We start from the raw sequence: 23,406 nt of genomic DNA on the forward strand, positions 1-23,406 counted from the left end.
GAAACTGAAAGAAGCCTTTTTTGTGTGTGCTTGAGGATGAGTCTGTTTGTTTACATTTGTGCACTATGAAAGTTACTCTCTATGGGTGTTGCTATCACTTCTTCCACCAACAAATCATCTGCACACTAAACATTAGCAAAAACATGTGAAATCCCTTACTTGAAAAGCAGGGTATGGGTTACTAGTGTCAGAATGGGCATCTGGCTGTAAAACAATGTCCAAATAATATAGTTATCTAACCCATGCCAACAGGGAAAAATAAACAAAATAAACAAATGAATATGACAGCATAGACTGGAACAAGACCACAAATGTTGCAAAAGAGGGGCACAATCAATTTAATTAGTACCAGTTCATGTCTAGTTCTTGCCCATATTGATACAGAGAAGCATGTAAGTCAGCAACTGGTGATGAAATTTGAATCCGGAGCAATGGAATTAAATGATATAAACTTGGTGAATATACTTTATTTTTCTTTCTTTGTGTCACTGCTACTTTTTAATGATGACACACAAAACAGATGATAATGTAGATAATAATAATGATGATGGCAATGATATTGATAATGATGATGACATTGATGATGGTAGCAGTGGTGGTGATGGTGATATTGATGACAATGCTATTAATGATAATGATATTGGTGATGATAATATAGGTGGCAAGAATGATGGGGGATTACAATGATTACGATGATGAGCAGAGAAAGTGGATTAATGAACTGGAACCACAGAAAACTTACCAAGAAAGCTTTGAAATATTCTATGGTTGAAAGGAGAAGATTTTCCTGTTAATTTACAGCCTTGAACCTGAAAGCAGTTGGATCACAGCATTGTGATTCTTGGAAACAGAATTTTGGTGCCAGCATTTTTTTTTTGCTCACAAGACAACAGGTGAAAGGTGTTATTGAAAAAAGTGCATGAGCTAAAAGAAGCTGAGTGAGAAGGAGAGAGGTGGTGGTGATGGTGAGAGGTTGAAAAAGAAGGGAGGAAGGGAGGGAAACCTTGACCAACCACAAAATAAAACTGTAGCAAAAACAACAACAACAACAACAACAACAACAACAACAACAAAAAAAAGAAAAATGCTTTTTAAAAATGCTGTAACAACAAAAGGCAACAGCAGCAACAATGATGCTGACAACTGTGGCAACAACCACAACAAAAATCACAAAACTGGTAAAGCAAACATTCTCTGAAATAACAAATTCTGAAGTAGGTTTGAAGCTTGTCAAACTATGACCACCCCCACCTAAAAAAATCTCAAAGATGTAGTAACATTCATGCCTTTTCTATCATGCATTAGTAAATTAAATGCTTCAGTTCCAAATGGTAACTGGAACCAGATTGTAGAATCAGTTTCTCTGACAATTTACAGCTATATTCCTCTGATTACCGTTTTTATTATTAGCACTGTTGTACCACTGAAGACTGAGTCTTTGGATTTTTGTGTAACATACATTACTGGCAATAATATTAGAGTTCATTTGTAGGTCCTCTTTAAATTAGGTTGTATTTTGTAGGGTATTGTAGGATAAAACAATTCTTTCCTCTTTATAAACTTTAATTTTTTGTGTGTTAGTTAGAATGGAATACAACATCCATGATCATTTAAGGGCCCCTGAAATTGGTGGGAAGGAGGAAAAGAAGAAAGTATTCTAAAATTGGAGAGCTATCCTGAATGCTTGCACTAAACAGAACTCTGCTAAAGTGACCCAAGGTGCCGGGTGATAGTGCTAAATTAAGTAATGGATTAAGTCTATCACCCATTAAGTCTGGTAAGTCTGTCTAGCTCATAGCAGGATTTGAACTCATGACAAAAAATCTGAACAAATACTACAATGCATTTGGTCTGATATTCTTACAAATCCTACCACCTTAGATGGATACATTTTTATTGGCACCGAAAGGATGACAGGCAAAGCTAATCCTGGTGGAAATTGAACTCAGAGTGCAGTGAATCAAAATAAATACTGTAAAACATTCTATCAAATGTTCTAAAGACTTCCAATTCACTGCCTTAAGTGAAAGGTGTCAAATACCTATCTCAAATGATTGATACTTATTGATTTATTTTTGTCAATTTCTTCACCTGTTAGCTATAGAAAGGGAATAAAAGATACATTTATATAAAATGAATTATTTCCATGTGCTTTCTATCAATGTCTAATATTAGATTAAATACAGGAGGAACTATGGTAAACGCAAATTTATATCAAGCAATAAAGTGCTCCCTTGATGATCTGTTGTGGTTAAGCATCTGATTGCACAAGGAACATCCAATGCAGAGGTTCCCAACAACCACAATAGTGAAACATATGTAGGAAACAAATGATCTAGGCTTGTGTTTAGCATAAATTCTCCTGCATTTACTTTGTATATCATAACTAGTAATACTACTAAGTATAGTAGGAACCAAACTACTATCCAGAAACTAAAAAAATAAGGATAACACAGCAGAATTTATTGGAGAACATACGCAAACAAGTAAAGTTTTATTAGAAACATCAGGACACCAAGACACATACTAATGTATTCTTTGAACAAGCTGAGTTTAATGAGGATTATAATTATTGTTATTTTAGTAATTGTTAACGCAGAAAGGTTGTGAGGGAGGAGTGAACAAAAAAAAAAAACACACACACAAAGTTAAGCTTTAATGAAAACCTTACCAATAAACCCTTCACCATGTTTTTTTTTTAGAAAATAAAATTCTGTTATAATAATGATAAGATATTTGTATTATCTGAATATTTACCTCCCAACTAAACTTCAGTAGCTCTTTCATAGAAAGCTAATGAACTTTTATCTGCAAAAAATTAACAACCTATTTTACAAAGTGCACATGGATTTTATAATATTTATACTATACTATAATCTATATATATATATAAAGCTGAAGTTGTGTGTGTGTGTATGGCAGGTTTGGTAGCCTTCAACTAACACTATCTCCTCCGAGACCCTGTGGTGCAAGTTGACCAAAATTGAGAGTATGATAGGAGAAGGCTTGCTCTTCATTCCGTAGAAGAAAAAAATTCAAATCGGACCATGTTAAGACCAAAATTTATTTACATTGAAAAGGTGCTTTTTTTCTATGAAAATCCCCATTTTTTAATGATTTTTTGACTGCTGTGTCACCATTTTGTGGTGTATTTCAACCAGAAAAATGTTCACACAAAGAGAATAACAAGCTACATAATGCAAAATTTTTACTTTTCAAACAAGATTGAAATTATGTCAAAACTTTGTTAATGCAACATCAAAGTATGCCGTTTTAAGCACAGCTAAAAAGTAAACCCGAGCAACGCTGGGCTGTATTGCTAGTATATATATATAAAACATGTTATATAATATACTACATATTATATAAACTATACAAACTATACATAATATATTTATACATGTTGTATAGTTTATATATATCTATATATATATATATATATATATATATATATATATATAAATATATATGAATGCATATGTTATATGTACACATATGTATCCATATATACATAGATACATCCACACACACACACATCTATATCTTCTTTATCCTTTGTAATCTGGAATTCTTTCTTATTATAGATTACTACTATCACATGATCTAAACCTATCTGCCTATGTATCTATCTATCTATATATATATTGTATTGTAGAGCATAGCCCATAGGTAATGCTACCATTTAGTATATACATATCTAATGATGCCATAACTTTTAATCAATCCTGTCTATATGTTTCATTACTTAATACATATTATGTTACATATATTGTAATAAATAATGTTTTATGTATTACACTAATAACTATATATATGATTGAAATTACTAATAAATAAATTTTTTCTACTGTTTGAGAAATTACTAATAAATAAAGTTTTTCTACTGTTTGAGAATGTATTTATTAAGACAGAGATATCAAATTATTAAAAATATATTTTGTTTAAATTTCAAGTGTACATGATTTCTATGTTTATATTTTGTAATACTTCACAGCCATATTCTATGTTAATATATTAATTTGTAAATTTCTGTTCTCTACGAAATCATCCTTTTTATATACACAATATTATGTTGACATTAATAAAATGTGGTCATCACTTTTGTAGAGATTCAGGGGTAAGTTAAGGGTTAGTTAGGTGTTTTTTGGAGGAAGGTGAGTATGAAAACAATAACAATAATTATAGTGACAACAATTATTACAACATCAAAAATACGTTTACATATTTTGCATGAGACAAACCCCAACCTCTGCCCCGCAAAATTGTTTTGTTGTTATTTTAAAATTATATTGAAAATTCAAAGCAGTCAGTTAAAACAGATGACATTTTATAAAATGAATTAATAAATTTTATACAAAGATAAAAAGAAAAAGAAAGAGTTTAATATTCAAGGCATTCATATATGTTAACATGCATTTGAGCAAAGAAAATCAAAAAATCAAAAAAATTAAAACATATTAAATTAGTAATTCTGAAATATTGCAGATTAAATATTATTTAGATTTATAAAAACATATTTTTTAAATGGTATGACAATTAATTAAAATGGTAAGTAATTAATAAATTTGATGAAACAATTGAATGGAATCTAGACCAAAATATTTAATTCAATACCAAATTGTTCTGGATTTGGGTTACTAAAAAGAAAATCCAAGACCGAGAGGGTTGGAAAATATTGGTGAAAAAATATTTGTGTCCACAACGGTAAGTATACTACGGGATGAACTTTACCAGATACTCATTACTATAAATATTGCTTTTTATCCATTTGTTTTAACGACTCCTGTAACCCTTTCACTACCACTCCACATGGGACCATTCCAGGTCCTTAGACAAGACCTTTCATTTTATACTGTCTATTATTTATTGATCATCATCTTTATAATGTATGCTTTTCCATGTATGAATGAGTCAGATGCAATTTGTTGGGGCATATTTTTTAAGGCCAGCTGCTCTTCCTGCCATCAACCTGCACCTTTTTCCAATCAAGGTAATATTTCTCCTCAGCCAGAGATCTTTCACTGTAATGCAAAGACAGGGTGCCACAAACACACAGTCACTCACATGCATGCATGCACACATACACACACACACACACTGGGATTCCTTTAGCTTCCTCCAATGAAACCCATTCACAAGGCTTAGGAATACCCCAGGATATTATAGTAGAAGTGCCACACAGTGGGACTTAATATTAAATAATATAATTTATTAAATACATAAAGTAAATAAATAAAAATAAGAAAATCATTAATTCATAGTGTTTTGCATTTCAAATATTGAGGAAATAAATATTCAATAAAAACAAAGCGATTTCTAACTTTGGCATGTTGCTGTCCCAAAATGTTCAAGGTGTGTGTGAGTGTGAGAAAATTATTTGGCTTTACTATATGACTAGAGGGGCCAAAGATAACAAATTTAAGATAAATCTCAGCAGTGTTTGAACTTAGAAATATACTAAATAGACGAAACTAAATCCTGCAAGACTGAGCTTACATGGCCTGAAGAAAATTCTAACAGGGCCCCCAACAGCATGTTGTGCACATATGGTTGTGATGCATGTGCATGGTGTACCCTTATCAGATGGGTAGCCATGATGGGTATATTGGAATTTGTATATTTGTAGCCCTGTGTCACTTTGACGGCATGTGCTGCTCTCTCACGCAATAGTAGTAGTAGTAGTGGTAGTAATAATAATAATAATAATAATACTAGCTTCAAATTTTGGCACAAGGCTAGGAATTTTGGGGGAGAGGAGTAAATCGATTTCATGGACCCTAGTATTCAACAGGTACTTATTTTATCAACCCTGAAAGAATGAAAGGCAAAGTCGACCTTGGCAGAACTTGGACTCAGAATGTGAAGATGGATGAAATGCTGCTAAGCATTTTGCCTGGTATGCTAATGATTCTGCCAGCTCGCTGCCTTGACGACGATGACGACGACAATAATCCTTTCTATTGTAGGTACAAGGCCTGAAATTTGGGGAAAGGGATTAAGTTGATTACATCAACTCCAGTGTGTAACTGGTATTTAATCGACCCTGAAAGGGTGAAAGTCAAAGTCAACCATGGCAGAATTTGAACTCAGAATGTAAGGACGGATGAAATGTCAAGAAGCATTTTGCCTGGTATCCTAACGACTCTGCCAGCTCGCTGCCTTGATGATGATAATAATAATAATGGTTTCAAATTTTGGCACAAGGCCAGCAAGTTCAGGGGAAGGGGATAAGTTGATTACATCGACCCCAGTGCTTGACTGGTATTTTGTTGACTTCAAAAGGATGAAAGGCAAAGTTTACCTCAGTGGAATTTGAACTCAGAATATGAAGACAGAAGAAATACCTATTTCTTTACTGCCTACGAGGGGCTACACACAGAGGGGACAAACAAGGACAGACAAACGGATTAAGTCGATTATATCAACCCCAGTGCATAACTGGTACTTATTTAATTGACCCCGAAAGGATGAAAGGCAAAGTTGACCTCAGCGGAATTTGAACTCAGAACATAGCGGCAGATGAAATGCTGCTAAGCAATTTGCCTGGTGTGCTAATGTTTCTGCCAGCCCTCCACCTGACAGAAGAAATACCGTTAGGCAGTTCACCTGGTGTGCGAGTGGTTCTGCCAGCTAACCACCTTATTAATAATAATAATAATTCTTTTTAATTTTGGCACAAGCCAGCAACTCCAAAAAGCAGGGGCAAATTGATTACATAAACCTTAATACTTGACTGGTATTTCACTTTGTTGACCCTGGAGGGATAAAAAGCAAAAAGATGATCTCAGCAGGATTTGAACTTAGAATGTAAAGAGTCAGAAGAAATGTCACTAAGCATTTTGCCCAATGCATTCATGATTCTGCTAGCTCACTACCTTAATAACAATAATAATGTCTGTTTTTGTATAATTAGGACCACATTTTCCATATAACTAGGATCACATTTTCTCAGCAAACCTAGTCAAGGTAACAGTTTGTCTAAAAAAAAACAACAGTATTTGGTTATGCAATGAATATCCCTTTTCCGCCCCTCCATACTACCAATCTTGTTGAAGAGACAGGCAAGGGCTAACACAGCTTGGCACCAGTGCAGAAGCTGGCAAATTTAGAATCAGTGATGATGTAATGATTCTCAGTATTTGAGTTCTTTCACACCTGCATCTGGTAGTGAATGCTTTCCTTGTCTAACACCATAGTTAGAGACTTCTTTACCTGACACATTCTACAAAGTATTTTATTCAATAATGCAACAATTCTGCCAACCTTCCTGCAATGAACTGGTCTGTATTTTATTTTAGTCAACACAAAAGGCTAGAAAAGAAATAAAAATACCCAGAAAATCAAAGAGAAAAAAAAAAAAAAGAAATCCTTGACTTTGGGGTGATTTGAAGTCAGAATGAGCATAAAGAACTGAAAAAAATACTGTAAGGCATTTTGTCCAATGGTCTAACAATTTTGCCAGTCTCCTCTACTACATTCATAAAAACAAATATTTAAATATACATATATAAGGTGGTATCAAAAAGTTCCTGGACTAGTTCTGTAATGCACCAACAGATGGCAGCACACAGTTGTGTGCACAATGAAAGCTAGCAGTGACATCACTCCGTTTACTTTGCAAGTTGTGAAATTTGTGTTTTTGTGATTACATGTATGCAGTAGTCTGTGATTTTTGCCATGGACAGGAACAAAGAGCCAACGTGAAATTTTGTGTTAAAACTTGGGAAGTCTACAACAGAGATTGAGCTTATTTCAGCAAGCTTATGGCAACGAGACAATGGGTTATGCAATATTTCGAGTGGCACGGATGTTTCAAAAGTGGAAGAACATTCCTGGAGGATGATTAGGGATCTAGAAGACCTGCCATAAGTGTCACTCTTGGAAACATGGTATTGTGCATCAAGAAATTGTCCCCCAGAGTCAGACTGTCAACTGAGAGGTCTACTGCAATGTCTTGAAGTGTTTGGCGAAAGTGGTCAGATCTGTGGAGTGCGAAAAATTGGAGTCTTCAATATGACATTGCATCCTTTCACTGTGCTCTCCTCACTTGTGAGTTTCTCACCGAAAACAACATGGTATCACTTCCGCACCTGCCCCATTTGCCAGATTTAGCACCTTGCAGACTTCCATCTCTTCTCCAAGATGAAAATGCAGCTCAAAGGTCGCATTTTTAGCACCATTGTCAAGATCCAGAGTGAATCACAGATGGTCCCTGACTCATGGAAAATGACCTAGACACTAGATTTCAAAAGTGGCAGGCATGTTGGGACTGGTTTATTGCTGTACAATGTGACTATTTTGAAGGAAATTATATCAAGACTTAGGTAAACAAGCTATTTTTTATTAAATACAACTAGTCCAGGAATCTTTTGATACTACCTGCTCACAGATGTATCACCTGAGAATTAATAAACCTGTTCATAAAAGTATCACTTGAGGATTAATTAGTACATGGTCATGTCTTCTCACAGAAATGTTACCTGTTCATAGAAGTATCACCTGAGGTTTAATTTTAGAAGATAGCTTAGTGTTCTCATAGAAATGTTATCTGAGTATTAATATACTCACAGAATTATCACTTGACAATTAATTTCTTACAGAAATATCACTTGAAGATTCGGATAGCTGTTTGCAGGAATATCTCCTGAAAATTTGTTAGTAAATAACTATACCTGCTTACAGAATTATTACCTGAGTATTTGTTAGTAGTTAACTATATTTGCTCACAAAAATATTACCTGAAGATTCATATATATTCTTAGAGAAAACTGGTTGAGACCTCCTATACATTTTCAGTAGAGCATCACCTGAAAAATTTTTGATAAATAACTATACCTGCTCACAGAAATTTATTGCCTGATGAGTTATTAGACAACTAAACTTAAAATTAAACTAAATGTTAAAATTATACAGGAAAGGTCTTGATTTGGGATATGTTTGTATGTTGTGTAGTGAAGAAAGAGGATGTGATGTTTTAGGATAGAGAGAGGAAAGAGAGAGGGATAAAGCGAGAATAATCATAGCTATTTTTATTATTAAGATAGCATGCTTGGTAGAATTGTTAGTGCATTGGACAAAATGCTTGGTGGCATTTCTTCTGATTCTTCATGTTCTGAGTTCAAATTCCACTGAGGTCGATTTTGCCTTTCATCCTTTCGTGCTAGATAAAATAAACACCAATTGAGCACTGGGGTTGATGTAATCATCTAGCCCCCTTCCCCCAGAAGTTCTGGCCTTGTGCCTATAATAAAAAGGATTATTATAATTAAGGTGGTGAGTTGGCAAAATTGTTAGTATGTTACAAAATCTGAAGTGGCATCTCTTCTGGATCTTTAACTTCTGAGTTCAAACCCCACTGAAGTCAACTTTACTTCATCCTCTTGGGGGTTGTTAAATACAGTACCAGTCAAGTAACTGGGTCAATGTAATCAACAATATCCCTCCCACTAAATTTTGCTGGTCTTGCATCAAAATTTGAACCCATAATAATAATAATAATAATAATAATAATAATAATTATTATTATTATTATCATCATCATTATTACTTCATTCCATTTTATGTTTATTTGTATGATATCAGAGTAGACATGTTTGTAAATAAATGAATGTTAAGTTACAAACTTAGTCAAAGATACATTGTTTCAGTACATCAGTAAACAAATATTATAGAGTATTGTATATCATACATTATATATATCGCACATGACCATGTGACTGACCAGACTGTCAGATGTTGTTATACATCATTGATCACAATGTGCTTTTGCATTGTTTTAGCCTCCATATGATGCCACCCTGCTGGCCAGGTGAGCCAGCCAACATTTCCCTGATCAAAGAGGAGCTTGAGTAATGTGAAATGAAGTGTTTTGCTCAAGAACACAATGCACCACCCAGTCAGGGAATCGAACCCACGAGCTACAGATCGTGAGTGCAACAGCCTAACCACTATATATAAGACAAGGGATAGAAATGGAAGATGGAATACATGGGAAATTTTATTGCTCACAACGATTGTTTTGACACATCTTGCATCGATCCCTCATGGGTGGAAAACTATACAACTAGTTGTGGTGCATCCCTTGGTGCAGAAGCAATTACACAATTGTATAATTACTATGGATAATGCCAGGTAGCCATATGCAGTGAACATGCTTTATTGGCGTACTACTAGGAACATACCCAACACTTAAATATTGACACACACACACACACATATCTATCTATATATATATATATATATATATAACGTTATTGGTGAATTGAAGAAATGGAGCTGAACGCAGATTGAACAGAAATCGTTTTATTTCATTCTACACGTGTTTCGAAAGGCACAAATTACCAAAATCCGATTTTGGTAATTTGTGCCTTTCGAAACACGTGTAGAATGAAATAAAACGATTTCTGTTCAATCTGCGTTCAGCTCCATTTCTTCAATTCACCAATAACGTTTTAATTTCAATTATCCGCACCAATGCACGGTTGCAACGCCAGATGGTTGTACCTCCAACCGTGCTGTTTACTGCTGTGATTTTTGCTACTAAGGTATCGGTTAAACTTTTGATTAATCTACTACAAGATTATTCATCTTTCTATTTCACATAATATATATATATATATATATATGTATATATATGTATGTATATGTATATATTTATAATATATTTTTACAAACTACTCACTATGTTGGACTGCTGAACTCTACACATTTGTTTTCATTTTCACTCTATTTCTTCTTATTCCTTTTTGTCAAAGAGCATAGGCTCGAAATGTAAAAACTTTTCCATTTTTCCTTGGCATCAAACTAATATACTTGCTTGTTGTTCCTACATCTGTCTTTGTCTTTTGTTTTTCTAGAAATTTGAACTATATATATATGCACACACACACACATATTGGCAAAAATACCTTGAGGTATTTGTTTTGACTTGGCACATTTTGAGTTCAAATCCTTTCATCCTTTTGATGCCAATAAACTATAGTACCAGTCAAAACTGAGGTCAACAGAATCGACTAACCTTCCCTCTACTCAAAATTGTGCCAAAATCAGAAGCCATTATATATGAACTGTACTGTAGTATTTATATATCTATGTTGCCCTCAGTGCCAAATTTATAGGGGGGGGGGTGCGTGCGCGCATGTATTAGATACCTTTACATCACGATGCAAAGGCATCTAATAAAATATATAAAAAACTTACATCATAACATCCTTGCATAGGTTCTTTAGCTTGTTTTAACCAAGCACAGCTAAGGCCAAGCTGGAGCACTATCATCAATATATATATATATATATATATATATATATATATACATATACATACATACATACCATTAAAACTATGAGAAAACATTGGCTTTCACATCATAACATTTTCGTGCATGTTCTTTAGCTTGTTTTAGCAAGTACAGCCAAGGCCATGCTATAGCACTGCTGCCTATATGGACACCATTAAAACTGTGAGAAAACAGTGGCTGTGTTACTGAATGGAACTTTTTTTTTTAAATGGCAAAGAATGAAGAAATGGGTAATTATGCTAACTTTTATAAAAATTGAAACGGAAAAGGGAAGAGAAAATGCTGAAGTAAATGTGATCTATATTTATTATTATTACATTTCCCCTTCTCTCCATTCTATAATTGCTTCCAGGGGATATAGTTGGTACTGTACCTTGGCAACATACAGTGAGAGGGGTGTCAAAGTAATAAAGAAGTTGGTGGGATAAGATCCGAGGATGAAGTAGAACCTACAGGAAGCAGAGGGATCAGGTTAGTTGTTGGAAAGGGATGCCAAAAATAAATTTACAAAACAAACAAATTAAATATAGCCTGAAGAAAAAGGATTAGTGAAAAAATAGTGGGGTTAGTAATTAATAAAAAATAAGATAGGAAACAAAAAATGGAACACAAAAAGATTAATGATGAAGTTTGTAGATATGGTCATGGTGGTGGAATTGATAAATCCAGACAAACAGAGAAGATAAATAAAATGAAACTTTGGAAATGAAAAATTATTATTTTAATTGTTTTATGACAAAAGCGCACAGAAACTGAATATATATATATATATATATATATATATATATATCATCATCGTTTAACGTCCGTTTTCCATGCTAGCATGGGTTGGACGGTTCGACTGGGGTCTGGGAAGCCAGGAGGCTGCACCAGGCTCCGGTCTGATCTGGCAGTATTTCTACAGCTGGATGCCCTTCCTAACGCCAACTGCTCCGTGAGTGTAGTGGGTGCTTTTTATGTGCCACCAGCACAGGTGCCAGGGGAGGCTGGCAACGGCCACGATCGGTTGGTGCTTTTTATGTGCCATTGGCATGGAAGCCAGTCAAGGCAGCACTGGCATCGGCCACGTACGGATGGTGCATTTTACGTGCCACTGGCACAGGTATCACAACTACAATTTTCATTTGATTTTTTGATGTTGATGTACTTGACTCAATAGGTCTCCTCAAGCACAGCAGGTCGCCCTACAATCCAAGGTAAGCACAGCAAGCCATCCTGCGATTCAAGGCACTTTGGATGGGCTAGGGCTTCTATGTGAAGCTAGTGCAGGAAACAGCCATAAACTCATGTTATTTATTGGGTCTTCGCAGTCACATATATATATATATATATACACACACACACATAAATATATATATATATATATATTCGAAGGTTATAATGGACACAGGTTTGTGTGTCACATAGCTAGCTAGAGGTGATGGCCTCTTGGAGCTAATCAACGGCAGCATTCATCCTATTTATCTGGAGTGCCATGTTAGCTTGGCGATAACTGCTAATATCCAGTACCGCTGCTGTAGTCTCCTTTAGAGAGAATTAGAAATAATGATATTTCTATTTTTGAAAACCAGTGGATGTATTCCATTGAATTTAGGTAAATAATCCTTCGAATAGTCAGTCAACAGTGACATCTGCTAGTTGGAGATGCCTATCTAGTCCTTGTAAACATATAAGAATTCTAGTGAAATAAATCCACTGATTACAAAAATAGAAATATTACATTTCTATATAGATAGGCATCTCCAACTAGCAAGCCATGCTACTCCAGACTGATGATGAGCAAAGACTCAGAAACTAGTCTCTGACTGCATGCTTAGCTGGGTGGAGGTGCTTATCTCCCCCTTGTAAACATAAGGACACAGGAAATGTGTCAAGGTCGACAGGAAGCATTGCTGCTTCCTCGGGTTAAATAGCAGTAGTGTGATTCCCTTAATGGGACTGTCACATTTAGTTGACAGTATACAACTACTATATATGTATGTATATATATATATACACATACATATATATATATACATACACGTATATATATATATATACATACACGTATATATATATATATATACATACACGTATATATATACATACACGTATATATATACATACACGTATATATACATACATACACGTATATATACATACATACACGTATATATACATACATACACGTATATATACATACATACACGTATATATACATACATACACGTATATATACATACATACACGTATATATACATACATACACGTATATATATATATATATATATATATATATATACATATATATATACACATATACACTCACACACACACATATATATACACACATACATAAGTATACATCTGAGACGTCCTTCAGTGACGACACAGACCATGGGATTGCACCTAGAGAGTTACCCTCCCAGGCACAAGTCTGAGCAAGGTTGTTTATGGATGATGAGCAGTCACCCATGCATACCGGCATCCTCTCTCCACACCACTAGTGTTATCCAAAGGAAAGGCAAACGCCGATACAGCTTGGCACCTGTGATGTTGCAACTCATTTCTACAACTAAGTGAACTGGAGCAACGTGAAATAAAGTGTCTTGCTCAAGAACACAACACGCAGTCTGGTCCGGGATTCGAGCTCACATATACATATACGCAAATATATATATATATATATATATATACATAAATATACACACATATATACATAAATATACACACATATATAAATAAATATATATATATATATATACATAAATATACACACATATATACATAAATATACACACATATATACATAAATATACACACATATATACATAAATATATATATATATATATATATATATACATGAATATATATATACATGAATATATATATACATGAATATATATAAACAAACTTCGGTTGTAGAGCAAACAACAAATTTAAGGTCATCCACTTAACATATCACATCTTGTTATTCCTCTTCAAATCATGTATATGGGATGCAAGTCTGGTTGAATTACAGTACTTATCCTTAGAAAACGAGCTCATATGGGATCTATATCTAGCTTTAAAATCTACTGTACTACCTATATAAAATGTATTTAATTTACCCTAGTCCTTAACTACACATTTATATACGACATTAGTAACCAGACAGGAACCATCCAAGGGACATAATTCGAGATTTCTACAATTACATTTCTTCCCAGGGCCTTTCCTAGTTTTATTTTTACTTTTACTTTTTGCATCATCAGTTCTCGCCAGGTTTCCTTCTTTCATTCCGTCAGATCCTCCCTTTTTACTCGGGTTCGATAAACCCGGTGAAAGCAAACTGCTTGTACCACTGGCATTGGGTGTTACAAAATTATTATTCACAGATCTGGGGTTACCCTCAGAGGAACGTTCCCAAGTCCCCTACCCAGCAAGTTTGCTTCTATTAATAGATGCAATAATCAAGGCAAAATTAGGCATTACAGAGTAGGAGAACTTGATAGTTGACTTGTTACAAATACTATAGTATTTGTGATTCCTTGGAAAGTTCTTCAAAATTCTAAAAAGCATTTTTGGTAAGTTCCTTACTGTAAGGGAAAAAGGGGCAGTGAACCAAATTACTTCCCTAATTCTAGACTGTGAACCCCCTGTTTTGTTTATCTCCTTGCTAATACTGCTACTTTTCCTATACCTGTACCTATTCCCAACATCTCTAAATGCGATTCCACTCCGAGGCCTCTTATTATTGCAGTCATGTGGTACTCTGCGTTTATTCTGAGCATCCATGATGTGTTAAAGTAGCAAACCAACCATTTTGTTTTTGAATCTTGTATTAGGGTTATATGATATTTTAGCTTTGAATCCACTTAAATTTATATAGTAATATATGCCACAAATATTGTGTGAAGCAGGTAGGTAATTTGATAATGAGTTCAACATGTATATATATAAATAATATATTAAACATGTAGGTAGGTAGGTAGGCAGATAGATATATTGGATATAGAGGTAGTCAAATATGTTGAACATGCAGGTAGATAAACGTGTCGAACATGTAGGTGGTTGAATGTGTAAGTATGTAAATCATGTGTTGAACATGTAGGTATGTATTTAATATGTAGATCAATAAACCATTTCTAGGTAACATACTAAATAACATGTAACATTCAAACATGTATAACTATATGACGAGCTGTGCACGTAGACTAAGGAAATGTTAGGAGAGGAAGATCTATGAAAGGATGTATCCATCCTCTGCACTCAATACTAAACTATTTTAGAGGGGAGGTAAAAGAACAAACAAAAATATAAAAAGATGTAAATAACATAAAACAAACATACAAAAATTCTACAAAACTCATGATAATAATGGGAAAATTAATTTATCTAAATTTCATGCAGAAAGTAGTAAATATAATTAATTTAACTCAACAAGTTAGGTTTTGTCAAAGATTAAAAAAAAAAATTCTACATTAGATTGTGCACATAACACGGAAAGTGCATGTTGATCATACAATATTGCTATTTTCATGGAGTTTTTCTAATTGGATAAGATCAATATGAGTGTGAAGAGAACTGCACTAAGAGTGAAGAAGTATTACTAGGTACTTCACAAGGTACCTGAGACATGTTACTGGTCCATTGTTACTGAACGATAGAGCACTTTGTGTGGAATATCCAGAGAAGGGTGCTGTTGAAGCAATGCCTGAGATTCTTCAGAAGAAGATGTTGGTAGCTGAGTTGTAGCTACAAGAGATAGTCACAGTTATAAACAAGGCTTCTCTCATTCAGAAAAGCAAGCATTACATACACACAGCAAGCTCACACAAAACACACAGATATACACATGTACATACATTCACACATATAAACAGGATGAAATAAAAAGAAATTTATTTTAGTCAATAGGTTAGGTAAAGATCCTTCAAAATTAATTAAGCATGAAAATACAATTGCCTTAAAATCTATGAGTCAGAAACATACACTGGTTAACAGAGTGGGTACATTATTATTATTAATAATAAAACACAATGTTATGTTTTCAAAACCGCCAGTTTACCAATCAGTTTCATATAAGGAGTTGAGAAGCAACTCTGGCAATGAGACAGATTGAAAAGAATGGGATGGCATGGACTTTTGCAGATGATTGCTGGTATGAAACGAATTGCTAAATTGGCTGTTATGAGAATATATTAAATTTTATTAATAGTAATAATATATATAATGTATGTATAGTGTTGAAAAACCATAATTCCTTGTCCAAATCAGCTTTAAATGCTTATTTGATGAGTTACCAAATAATTATCACTGCACTGTTTATAAGCATTCATAAACCTTTGTATTGTTCAAAAGTTCACTTTTGTCTGATAATTGGTTATATGAAACTCTGAGTAACAGCTTGTGAAATTCTTCTGCTGCAATAGAATAGTGTATTTTACTCTCTACTTTTGTTATTTGAATAATATTTTCCACACCAATAGTTGCCCCTATGTGCTCACTTGTGTGTGTGTCTACACACACATAGACAGACAGACAGACAGACAGAATTCAGGAGTGGAATTTACCAAGAAATATTATTATTTTCCATCTGACTGATGGTGGCCTGTCCCTATGTCTCTTTAAGTCTCTTGCAGGATTGAAAAAGATTTCTATTAAAGGTTTTCACCTTAATGAAGGACCCAGTATTATACCTTACTGAAAGCCATCAGAAGAGCACTTTTCTCTTCCCTCAATTCTTCATTCATTGTGATATTTTCCAAAAAACATTTGGAGGGTATAGAATACAGTTAGTTAAGACAAGAAAGAATAGCTTACATAATATTGCAATAGAATAACATGGTAATGGGAATTTTATTGTCATTTCACCAATGACAAAGTTAAAGTAAGAAAAAAACCCCAGATAAATCAATCTATGGTGGTTTTATTGGTGGTATTGATTAGCATATCAATTATCAACATTTAAAATGTAACCATCTTGTTTTTTTATACAGACAACATATTTAGAATTACATTAATGTGTCTTTCCTTTAAGATAGAAAAATCTAGCAAATATTTCAAGCAGGTTGAATGACACTCTTCATTGACTCAAACAACCACAGAATTTTGGCTTTGTTGGCTCCAGTGATCCCACAAAGCTCCCTTGTTTATTTTATGGATATTTACTGATAAGCAATATCTCCAATAGAACAGTGTAAAATTAAACCAGGGAGAAAAATATTTTATTTCAGTTCCATCAAAGTAGTTTAATGTCCAAGTCAAGGTACTAAAAATATTCGTAATATTTTCAGTTTACAATAATCGTTGGACACCATCATTTAAGGCATTTTTCACTCCCTTCAAATAGTATAACACTTTGACTAACAACTTCAAACTACCGTATTTTAACGTGTATAAGGAATGCTTGTGTATAAAGGAATCCCCTAATTTTGGGGGCTTAAAATTTGGAAAAAAAGGTTTTGTAAGGAGTTATAATACTATCCATGTATAAGAAGATCCCATATATTTCGAACCTAATTTTTGACAAAAAAGGGTTAAAATATGGTATATCATAAAGCCACTTACAGAATTTCACTATTACTAACTTAGAAGGGAAAAATATTATATGTTCTACAAAAAATTTTATGAGGTCTGATCAGTAAGTATCTGGACTGTTACCAAGCACGCAGAATGATGCTGCTTGGCACAGATTGATTTTGAACTCTGCTGTGAATGTGCACTAAGTTTTAATGTTCTAGCTCACTTCTACTGTTTACAACAGTGCTTGGAAGGAAGGTATATAGTGGGTGATTGTCACATTGACCATGGCAGAGAAAATTGTCGTGGTGACACCTGCTCAGAGGCCAACGCAAAGTTGCAGAAAGTGTATGAGTCACACACAAGTGTACGAGTGGGTCAGACGTTTCCAAGATGGCTGGAAAAATCTTGATATAGATGAACGTTCTGGGAGACCCGCAACCAGCAGAACTGAGAAAAACATCACAGAGGTGCATGCAGCTATGAGGGGAAATCGTTGAATCATTATTCGTGAGTTATCAGAAAATGTGCAGATTAGTTACAGTTCAGTTCAATCCATTATCACTGAAGATTTGGGTATGAGATGCGTGTCTGCCAAGTTTGTGTCAAAACTGCTTTCAGCTGACCGAAAAGACACTTGGGTTTCTGTTGCACAAGATTGCCTTGATTGTGTCGAGAACGATGAAAACTTTTTGAAAACTTTGCGTAGGCGACAATCACACACTGCACACCTTCCTTCCAAGCACTACTGTAAACAGTGGAAGTGAGCTACAACGTTAAAACTTAGTGCGAATAGCTTTAGATTTGTGTACTTTAGCTTTGTTACAAAGACAACAGTCCGGATTCTTATTGATCAGACCACGTATATATATATAAAAGTACTGTAAATAATCTCAAGGGAAAGGACTTGCTATTGCAATGATTTTTAAATCGATCTGAAAAGTTGGAGTTATCTCCCTGTATTAAAAAATTACAGAAAAATTCTTTTGGTAGGAAGTGATACTTTCAACATGTTTAAGAGAGAGAGAGAGAGAGAGAGAGAGAGAGGGAGAGAGAGAGAGAGAGAGAGAGGGAGAGAGAGAGATTCATGGAATGATATTAGCCAAAATCATTCTTGAATATCTATATTGCAAAATCCCATGTCCTATAACTTTTTCCATCAAAACTAAGATGGTGTTAGGCTGCAAAATTTTTTCACCAACCACTATGACAGTTTTGGTCCCTAAATCTAACATTATACACAACGTATCACACAAGATTTTACAGTTAAGAGCAAATGTGTTTTTAAAAATAATATATAATTATACCGTTCATAATATATATTGATAATAACAATGATGATGTTGATAATATAACTTACTACATGATCTTCTTCTCTTTTCAAATTTTAGTGTGTTTGCCTTCCTTGTTAATGTTTTCCGAGCATGGACCATGTTTTTTATCACAATTGGTTTGTTGGCATCAATCTTGGATTCTGCTGCAAGATCCTCAAAGAAAGCTGCAAAGGGAAATAATATACAGGTGATTATATTCAGGTCCAAGTTCAAATGGTTCTTGTGTCTGAAGTATTTCTTGAAAGGTAAATTCCAAGTAAATCTTGAAAGGTCAAATTTTCAACTTGTAACTTATGTGGAAGCTTATGACCAGTGTCTTGGCAGAAAAGTGTGTCATCATCTGGGAAGTAATAATTTACTTCCAGCAGAACAGAAAGGATGTAGTGGGTCATGTAGGGCAACTAAGAAAACAAGTTTTTAGTTGGTAAAATAGTGATCAGAAATTACAGATGTAGATTGATGGGATTAGATGTAGCATGGTTGCATTATACAAAAGCATATGGTATAATGTTGCACAATTGGATAAGTAAAACAATGAGCCTGATTACATTGGTAGAAAACATGGAGAAAATCGTCAATGGAAGTATAAAACATTAGAGTAATGAATTTATTGGCGGGAAACAAAAACTTGGGATGGTGAACATCAGACATGGTACATTGTAAAGGTGATAACCTATCTCTATTACTATATTTATTGGCTATGATACTGCTTAATTTGGTATAATGGTAAGTCAAAATAGCAAATGACTTTAGGAAAAGGGTATGGTCAGATAAATCATCTATTCATGGATGATTTAAAACTTTATATGAAAAACAAGCAGCTGGAAAGCCTTGTATATACTGTTTGTATTTTCTTGAATGATGTAGAAATGGAATTCAGGGTTGAAAAGTGTGCTATTTTGATAATGAAATGGGGAAGATTTGATGGAGGCCATGGAATTGAAATGCCAAACGGACAAACAATGAAATCTGTTGAGAAAACTGGAGGTAGATAAAATAAAACATGAAGAGATGAAGCAAATTACTAATGGGGTGTATACAGGGAGAGTGAAGAAAATATTACAGTCAAGGTTGAATTCAAGAAATGTTACTGAAGTGATTAATTCAAGAGCAGTACCAGTTATCAGATATGGCAATGGAATCATGGATTGGACAAAAGGTAAGATGCAGAAACTTGACATAAAAACTAGAAAGCTGTTGACTATATATAAAGCCCACCATCTGAAAGCTGATATTAATTGGTTGTACATGAAGAAGGATACTAGTTTGGAAGAGGCTTAATTGGTGTTGAAGAGTGTGTGCAGATGGAACTAAACAGATTACTAGATTATTTGCTGAACAGTACTAAAGTGTTACTAAAGGCAGTGAATAAAGAACAGGTGATCAAGACTAGAAAAGGAAGAAAGGACAATAATGAAATTCAAAGAGAATATGTTAAGTATATTGATGAGAAACCTTTGTATGATCAGTTTTGGAAAGCCACTGAAGATGTATACGGAAAAAAATCCTGGGCTTGGTTGGAAAAGGGGCAATTGAAAACAAAAAAACAGGAGTGGTTGTGTGGTAAGTAGTTTGCTTACCAACCACATGGTCCCGAGTTCAGTCCCACTGCGTGGCACCTTGGGCAAGTGTCTTCTACTATAGCCTCTGGCTGACCAAAGCCTTGTGAGTGGATTTAGTAGACGGAAACTGGAAGAAGCCCGTCGTATATGTGTGTGTGTATGTTTGTCCCCCCAGCATCAGTTGACAACTGATGTTGGTGCGTTTATGTCCCTGTAACTTAGTGGTTTGGCAAAAGAGGCCGATAGAATAAGTACTAGGCTTACAAAGAATAAGCTCTGAGGTTGATTTGCTCAACTACAAAGGCGGGGCTCCAGCATGGCCGCAGTCAAATGACTGAAACAAATAAAAGAGAGTAAAAAAGAGAGTCTTATTATAGCTGCCCAAGATCAAATACTGCAAACAAACAACTTGAGAAAATATATATATATATTGGGATAAGGTGTTGGAAAAATGAAGAGGATGTGAAATTTGGGATTAAATAATGGCACACATCGTTGCAAAATGCCCCAAGTTGGCCCAAGAAGAATGTAAGAAATGAAGACATGAGCAAACTGAAAGTTTTACACTGGAAACTTTGTCAGAAATGGAGGTTTGGTGCAGAAAGTTCATGGTATAACCATTTGGTGGAAAGAGTACTTGAGTTGGTAACAAGCAAAATTTTTGTGGGATATTCTCATTTAAATGGATAAGAAAATAGAATGCAACAAGCCAGATGTTACAGAAATAGACAAGGGAACTCGAATTTGCTCACTAATTGATCCATTATGTCCATTTGACACTAGGATTGTGAAGAAAGTAAATGAAAAGTTGGAAAAAATACAACACTTTAAAATTTGAAATCTGTAAAGATTGGACCTGTGATAATTGGTGCATTAGGGACTGTAATTGATGATAGAGATAAATGGTTGAAGGAGATTAAAATAGAATATCCTGTAGAATTTCTACAGAAAGATCATCAGAAGAGTTTTGAGCACTTGATGGCTTAGTGAAATCATGTGGATATCTAGGTTACAGGCAGTAACTCATTACCCACATGATATTTTACCAGGAATAGGACCAATCCTGTGTCAAGTCAAATTATAATAATTATTAAAAGAATAATAATGAGGTTAGTGTATACAAATGTAGAGAGATATAGAAAATTAATATTTTAGAGGAACAACAGTAACCATTACATTAAAGGGCAGGTGATCAGAGATAGAGAAATATGTAGGAGGTCCTTTTAGGAGGTATATAACTTGATTGTGACAAAAGAACCAAAAATTAAGAGCTCGTGTTTCCTTCCTTTATTCTGAAATTGTGCACTTAAAATTTGTTTGTGTAATCTCTCACAAATTCATTATTAATTTAGGTGTATTTAAACAAACCTAATTTACCTCCAGTGACAGTGACCTAATTCAGCTTTGAGCCACACATATATATATATATATATTGGCAATCTCTGAGAAAAAAAATAAGCTGTCTTTTTACACAGCTACAGACAGCATTCTGCCATTTCACACACCCATTCACTAACACGCTTCTTCTGCATGAACCTTGAACTTTTTATTGCCCCCCTTCCCTCCCATATCCTTATTGGCAGATTACTGTAAGGCTATTGGATAAGAAAATGTTATGGTGTAAACAAACTGTAATTCACAATACAAACTTCCATTTTTCTCTCGATTTATCACAGTTGTATCTACAAGTTATTGACTACTTTTTGTCACCTCATTTAATACACCCAGTCATTATTCAGTTGTTATATCTATCGAGAGTGGAGGAAAAAAGTGATGGTGTGACAGCCATTCCTTTGCCTAAAGCCATTAACATTGAAAATAAAGTGAAATGGTTCTAACTGCTGATAGAAACAGCAGTCTTGGCAAAAATTCATGTATGAGAAACAGAGAAAATAATGTCAGAGATGCAATTAAAATGTAAAAATAGAAGTTCTTACAGTACAGGTGACAACTGATAGGCGGTTTGACTTCATATGTGAATTCAAAAATGATAAAAGTAATTTATGTAGGGGGTTATCTTATGCATAAAAGCCTTAGACTGAAAGAAAATGTATTTCAATGTTTTAGCATTATAAAATTGAATATTTCAAAAGATAAATGGTATACCTACATAAGTGTGCCCCCACCCTTCTGACTTTGTTTACCAATAATTTTCATAAAAATACATTTTTTTTTTATGAAGTTTCCAAGAGATACATCTTAGATAGGGTAGATAGTTGATGCCTTGGTATAAACTAACAAAATCTATATAAATCTAATGAATTAAATGACAGATTTCTTTTAAAAATCTAAGGTATTATGTGAATGTCAACAGCATTTAAAAATATTTTATTTTTATTTCTCAACAAATTTAAAAATAATAATAAATAAATGAAGGATGAAGAAAGACAATTCTATAAATAAAATCTAGGAAAAATTAAACAACTAATAAGAAAGCTGATGGAAAGGTGAAAATAGTATAAGTATTATAAACATGAAACAACATTTAATTAATTAATCATCCTCATCAGTTTTCAAATTGGAGAAATGATTAATAAATTTATGCAGTTTCAATTCAAAATCTTGTGGAGACAGAAGAAATATTTAATGGTTTATAGATTGATAATAAATTTTAAATTTAAACTTTGTCAATTTATATATTTGGAGTAATGAATGATAAGATTCACCAACAATTGCCAAAACCAGAAGGAAAAATGTTTAAAGAATATACTGAGGTATATGGATTAAAAA

At 34.0% G+C, this 23,406-nt stretch overlaps 1 protein-coding gene across 9 annotated transcripts in view; it reads right to left on the reverse strand.

Moving 5' to 3' along the window:
• The window catches only part of LOC115217511 (pleckstrin homology domain-containing family D member 1), a 204,037-nt gene that overhangs the window by 13,490 nt on the left and 167,141 nt on the right, over positions 1-23,406 (reverse strand). For 2 of the 9 annotated variants that reach the window (XM_029787230.2, XM_036507644.1), the window contains exons 13-14: positions 19,141-19,278; positions 8,739-8,807 (exon numbers count right to left, since the gene is read on the reverse strand). In XM_029787230.2, coding sequence (XP_029643090.1) covers positions 8,739-8,807; positions 19,141-19,278 — 207 coding nt within the window. Of the gene's footprint in view, positions 1-742; positions 810-2,757; positions 2,809-8,738; positions 8,808-15,887; positions 16,014-19,140; positions 19,279-23,406 lie in introns of those variants that run through there. The other 7 variants (XM_029787233.2, XM_036507645.1, XM_029787231.2 and 4 more) reach the window with 5 other exon arrangements.

The sequence above is a fragment of the Octopus sinensis genome, linkage group LG11 (assembly GCF_006345805.1).
Source record: "Octopus sinensis linkage group LG11, ASM634580v1, whole genome shotgun sequence".
In the NCBI taxonomy this organism is placed as follows: Eukaryota; Metazoa; Mollusca; class Cephalopoda; order Octopoda; family Octopodidae; genus Octopus; species Octopus sinensis.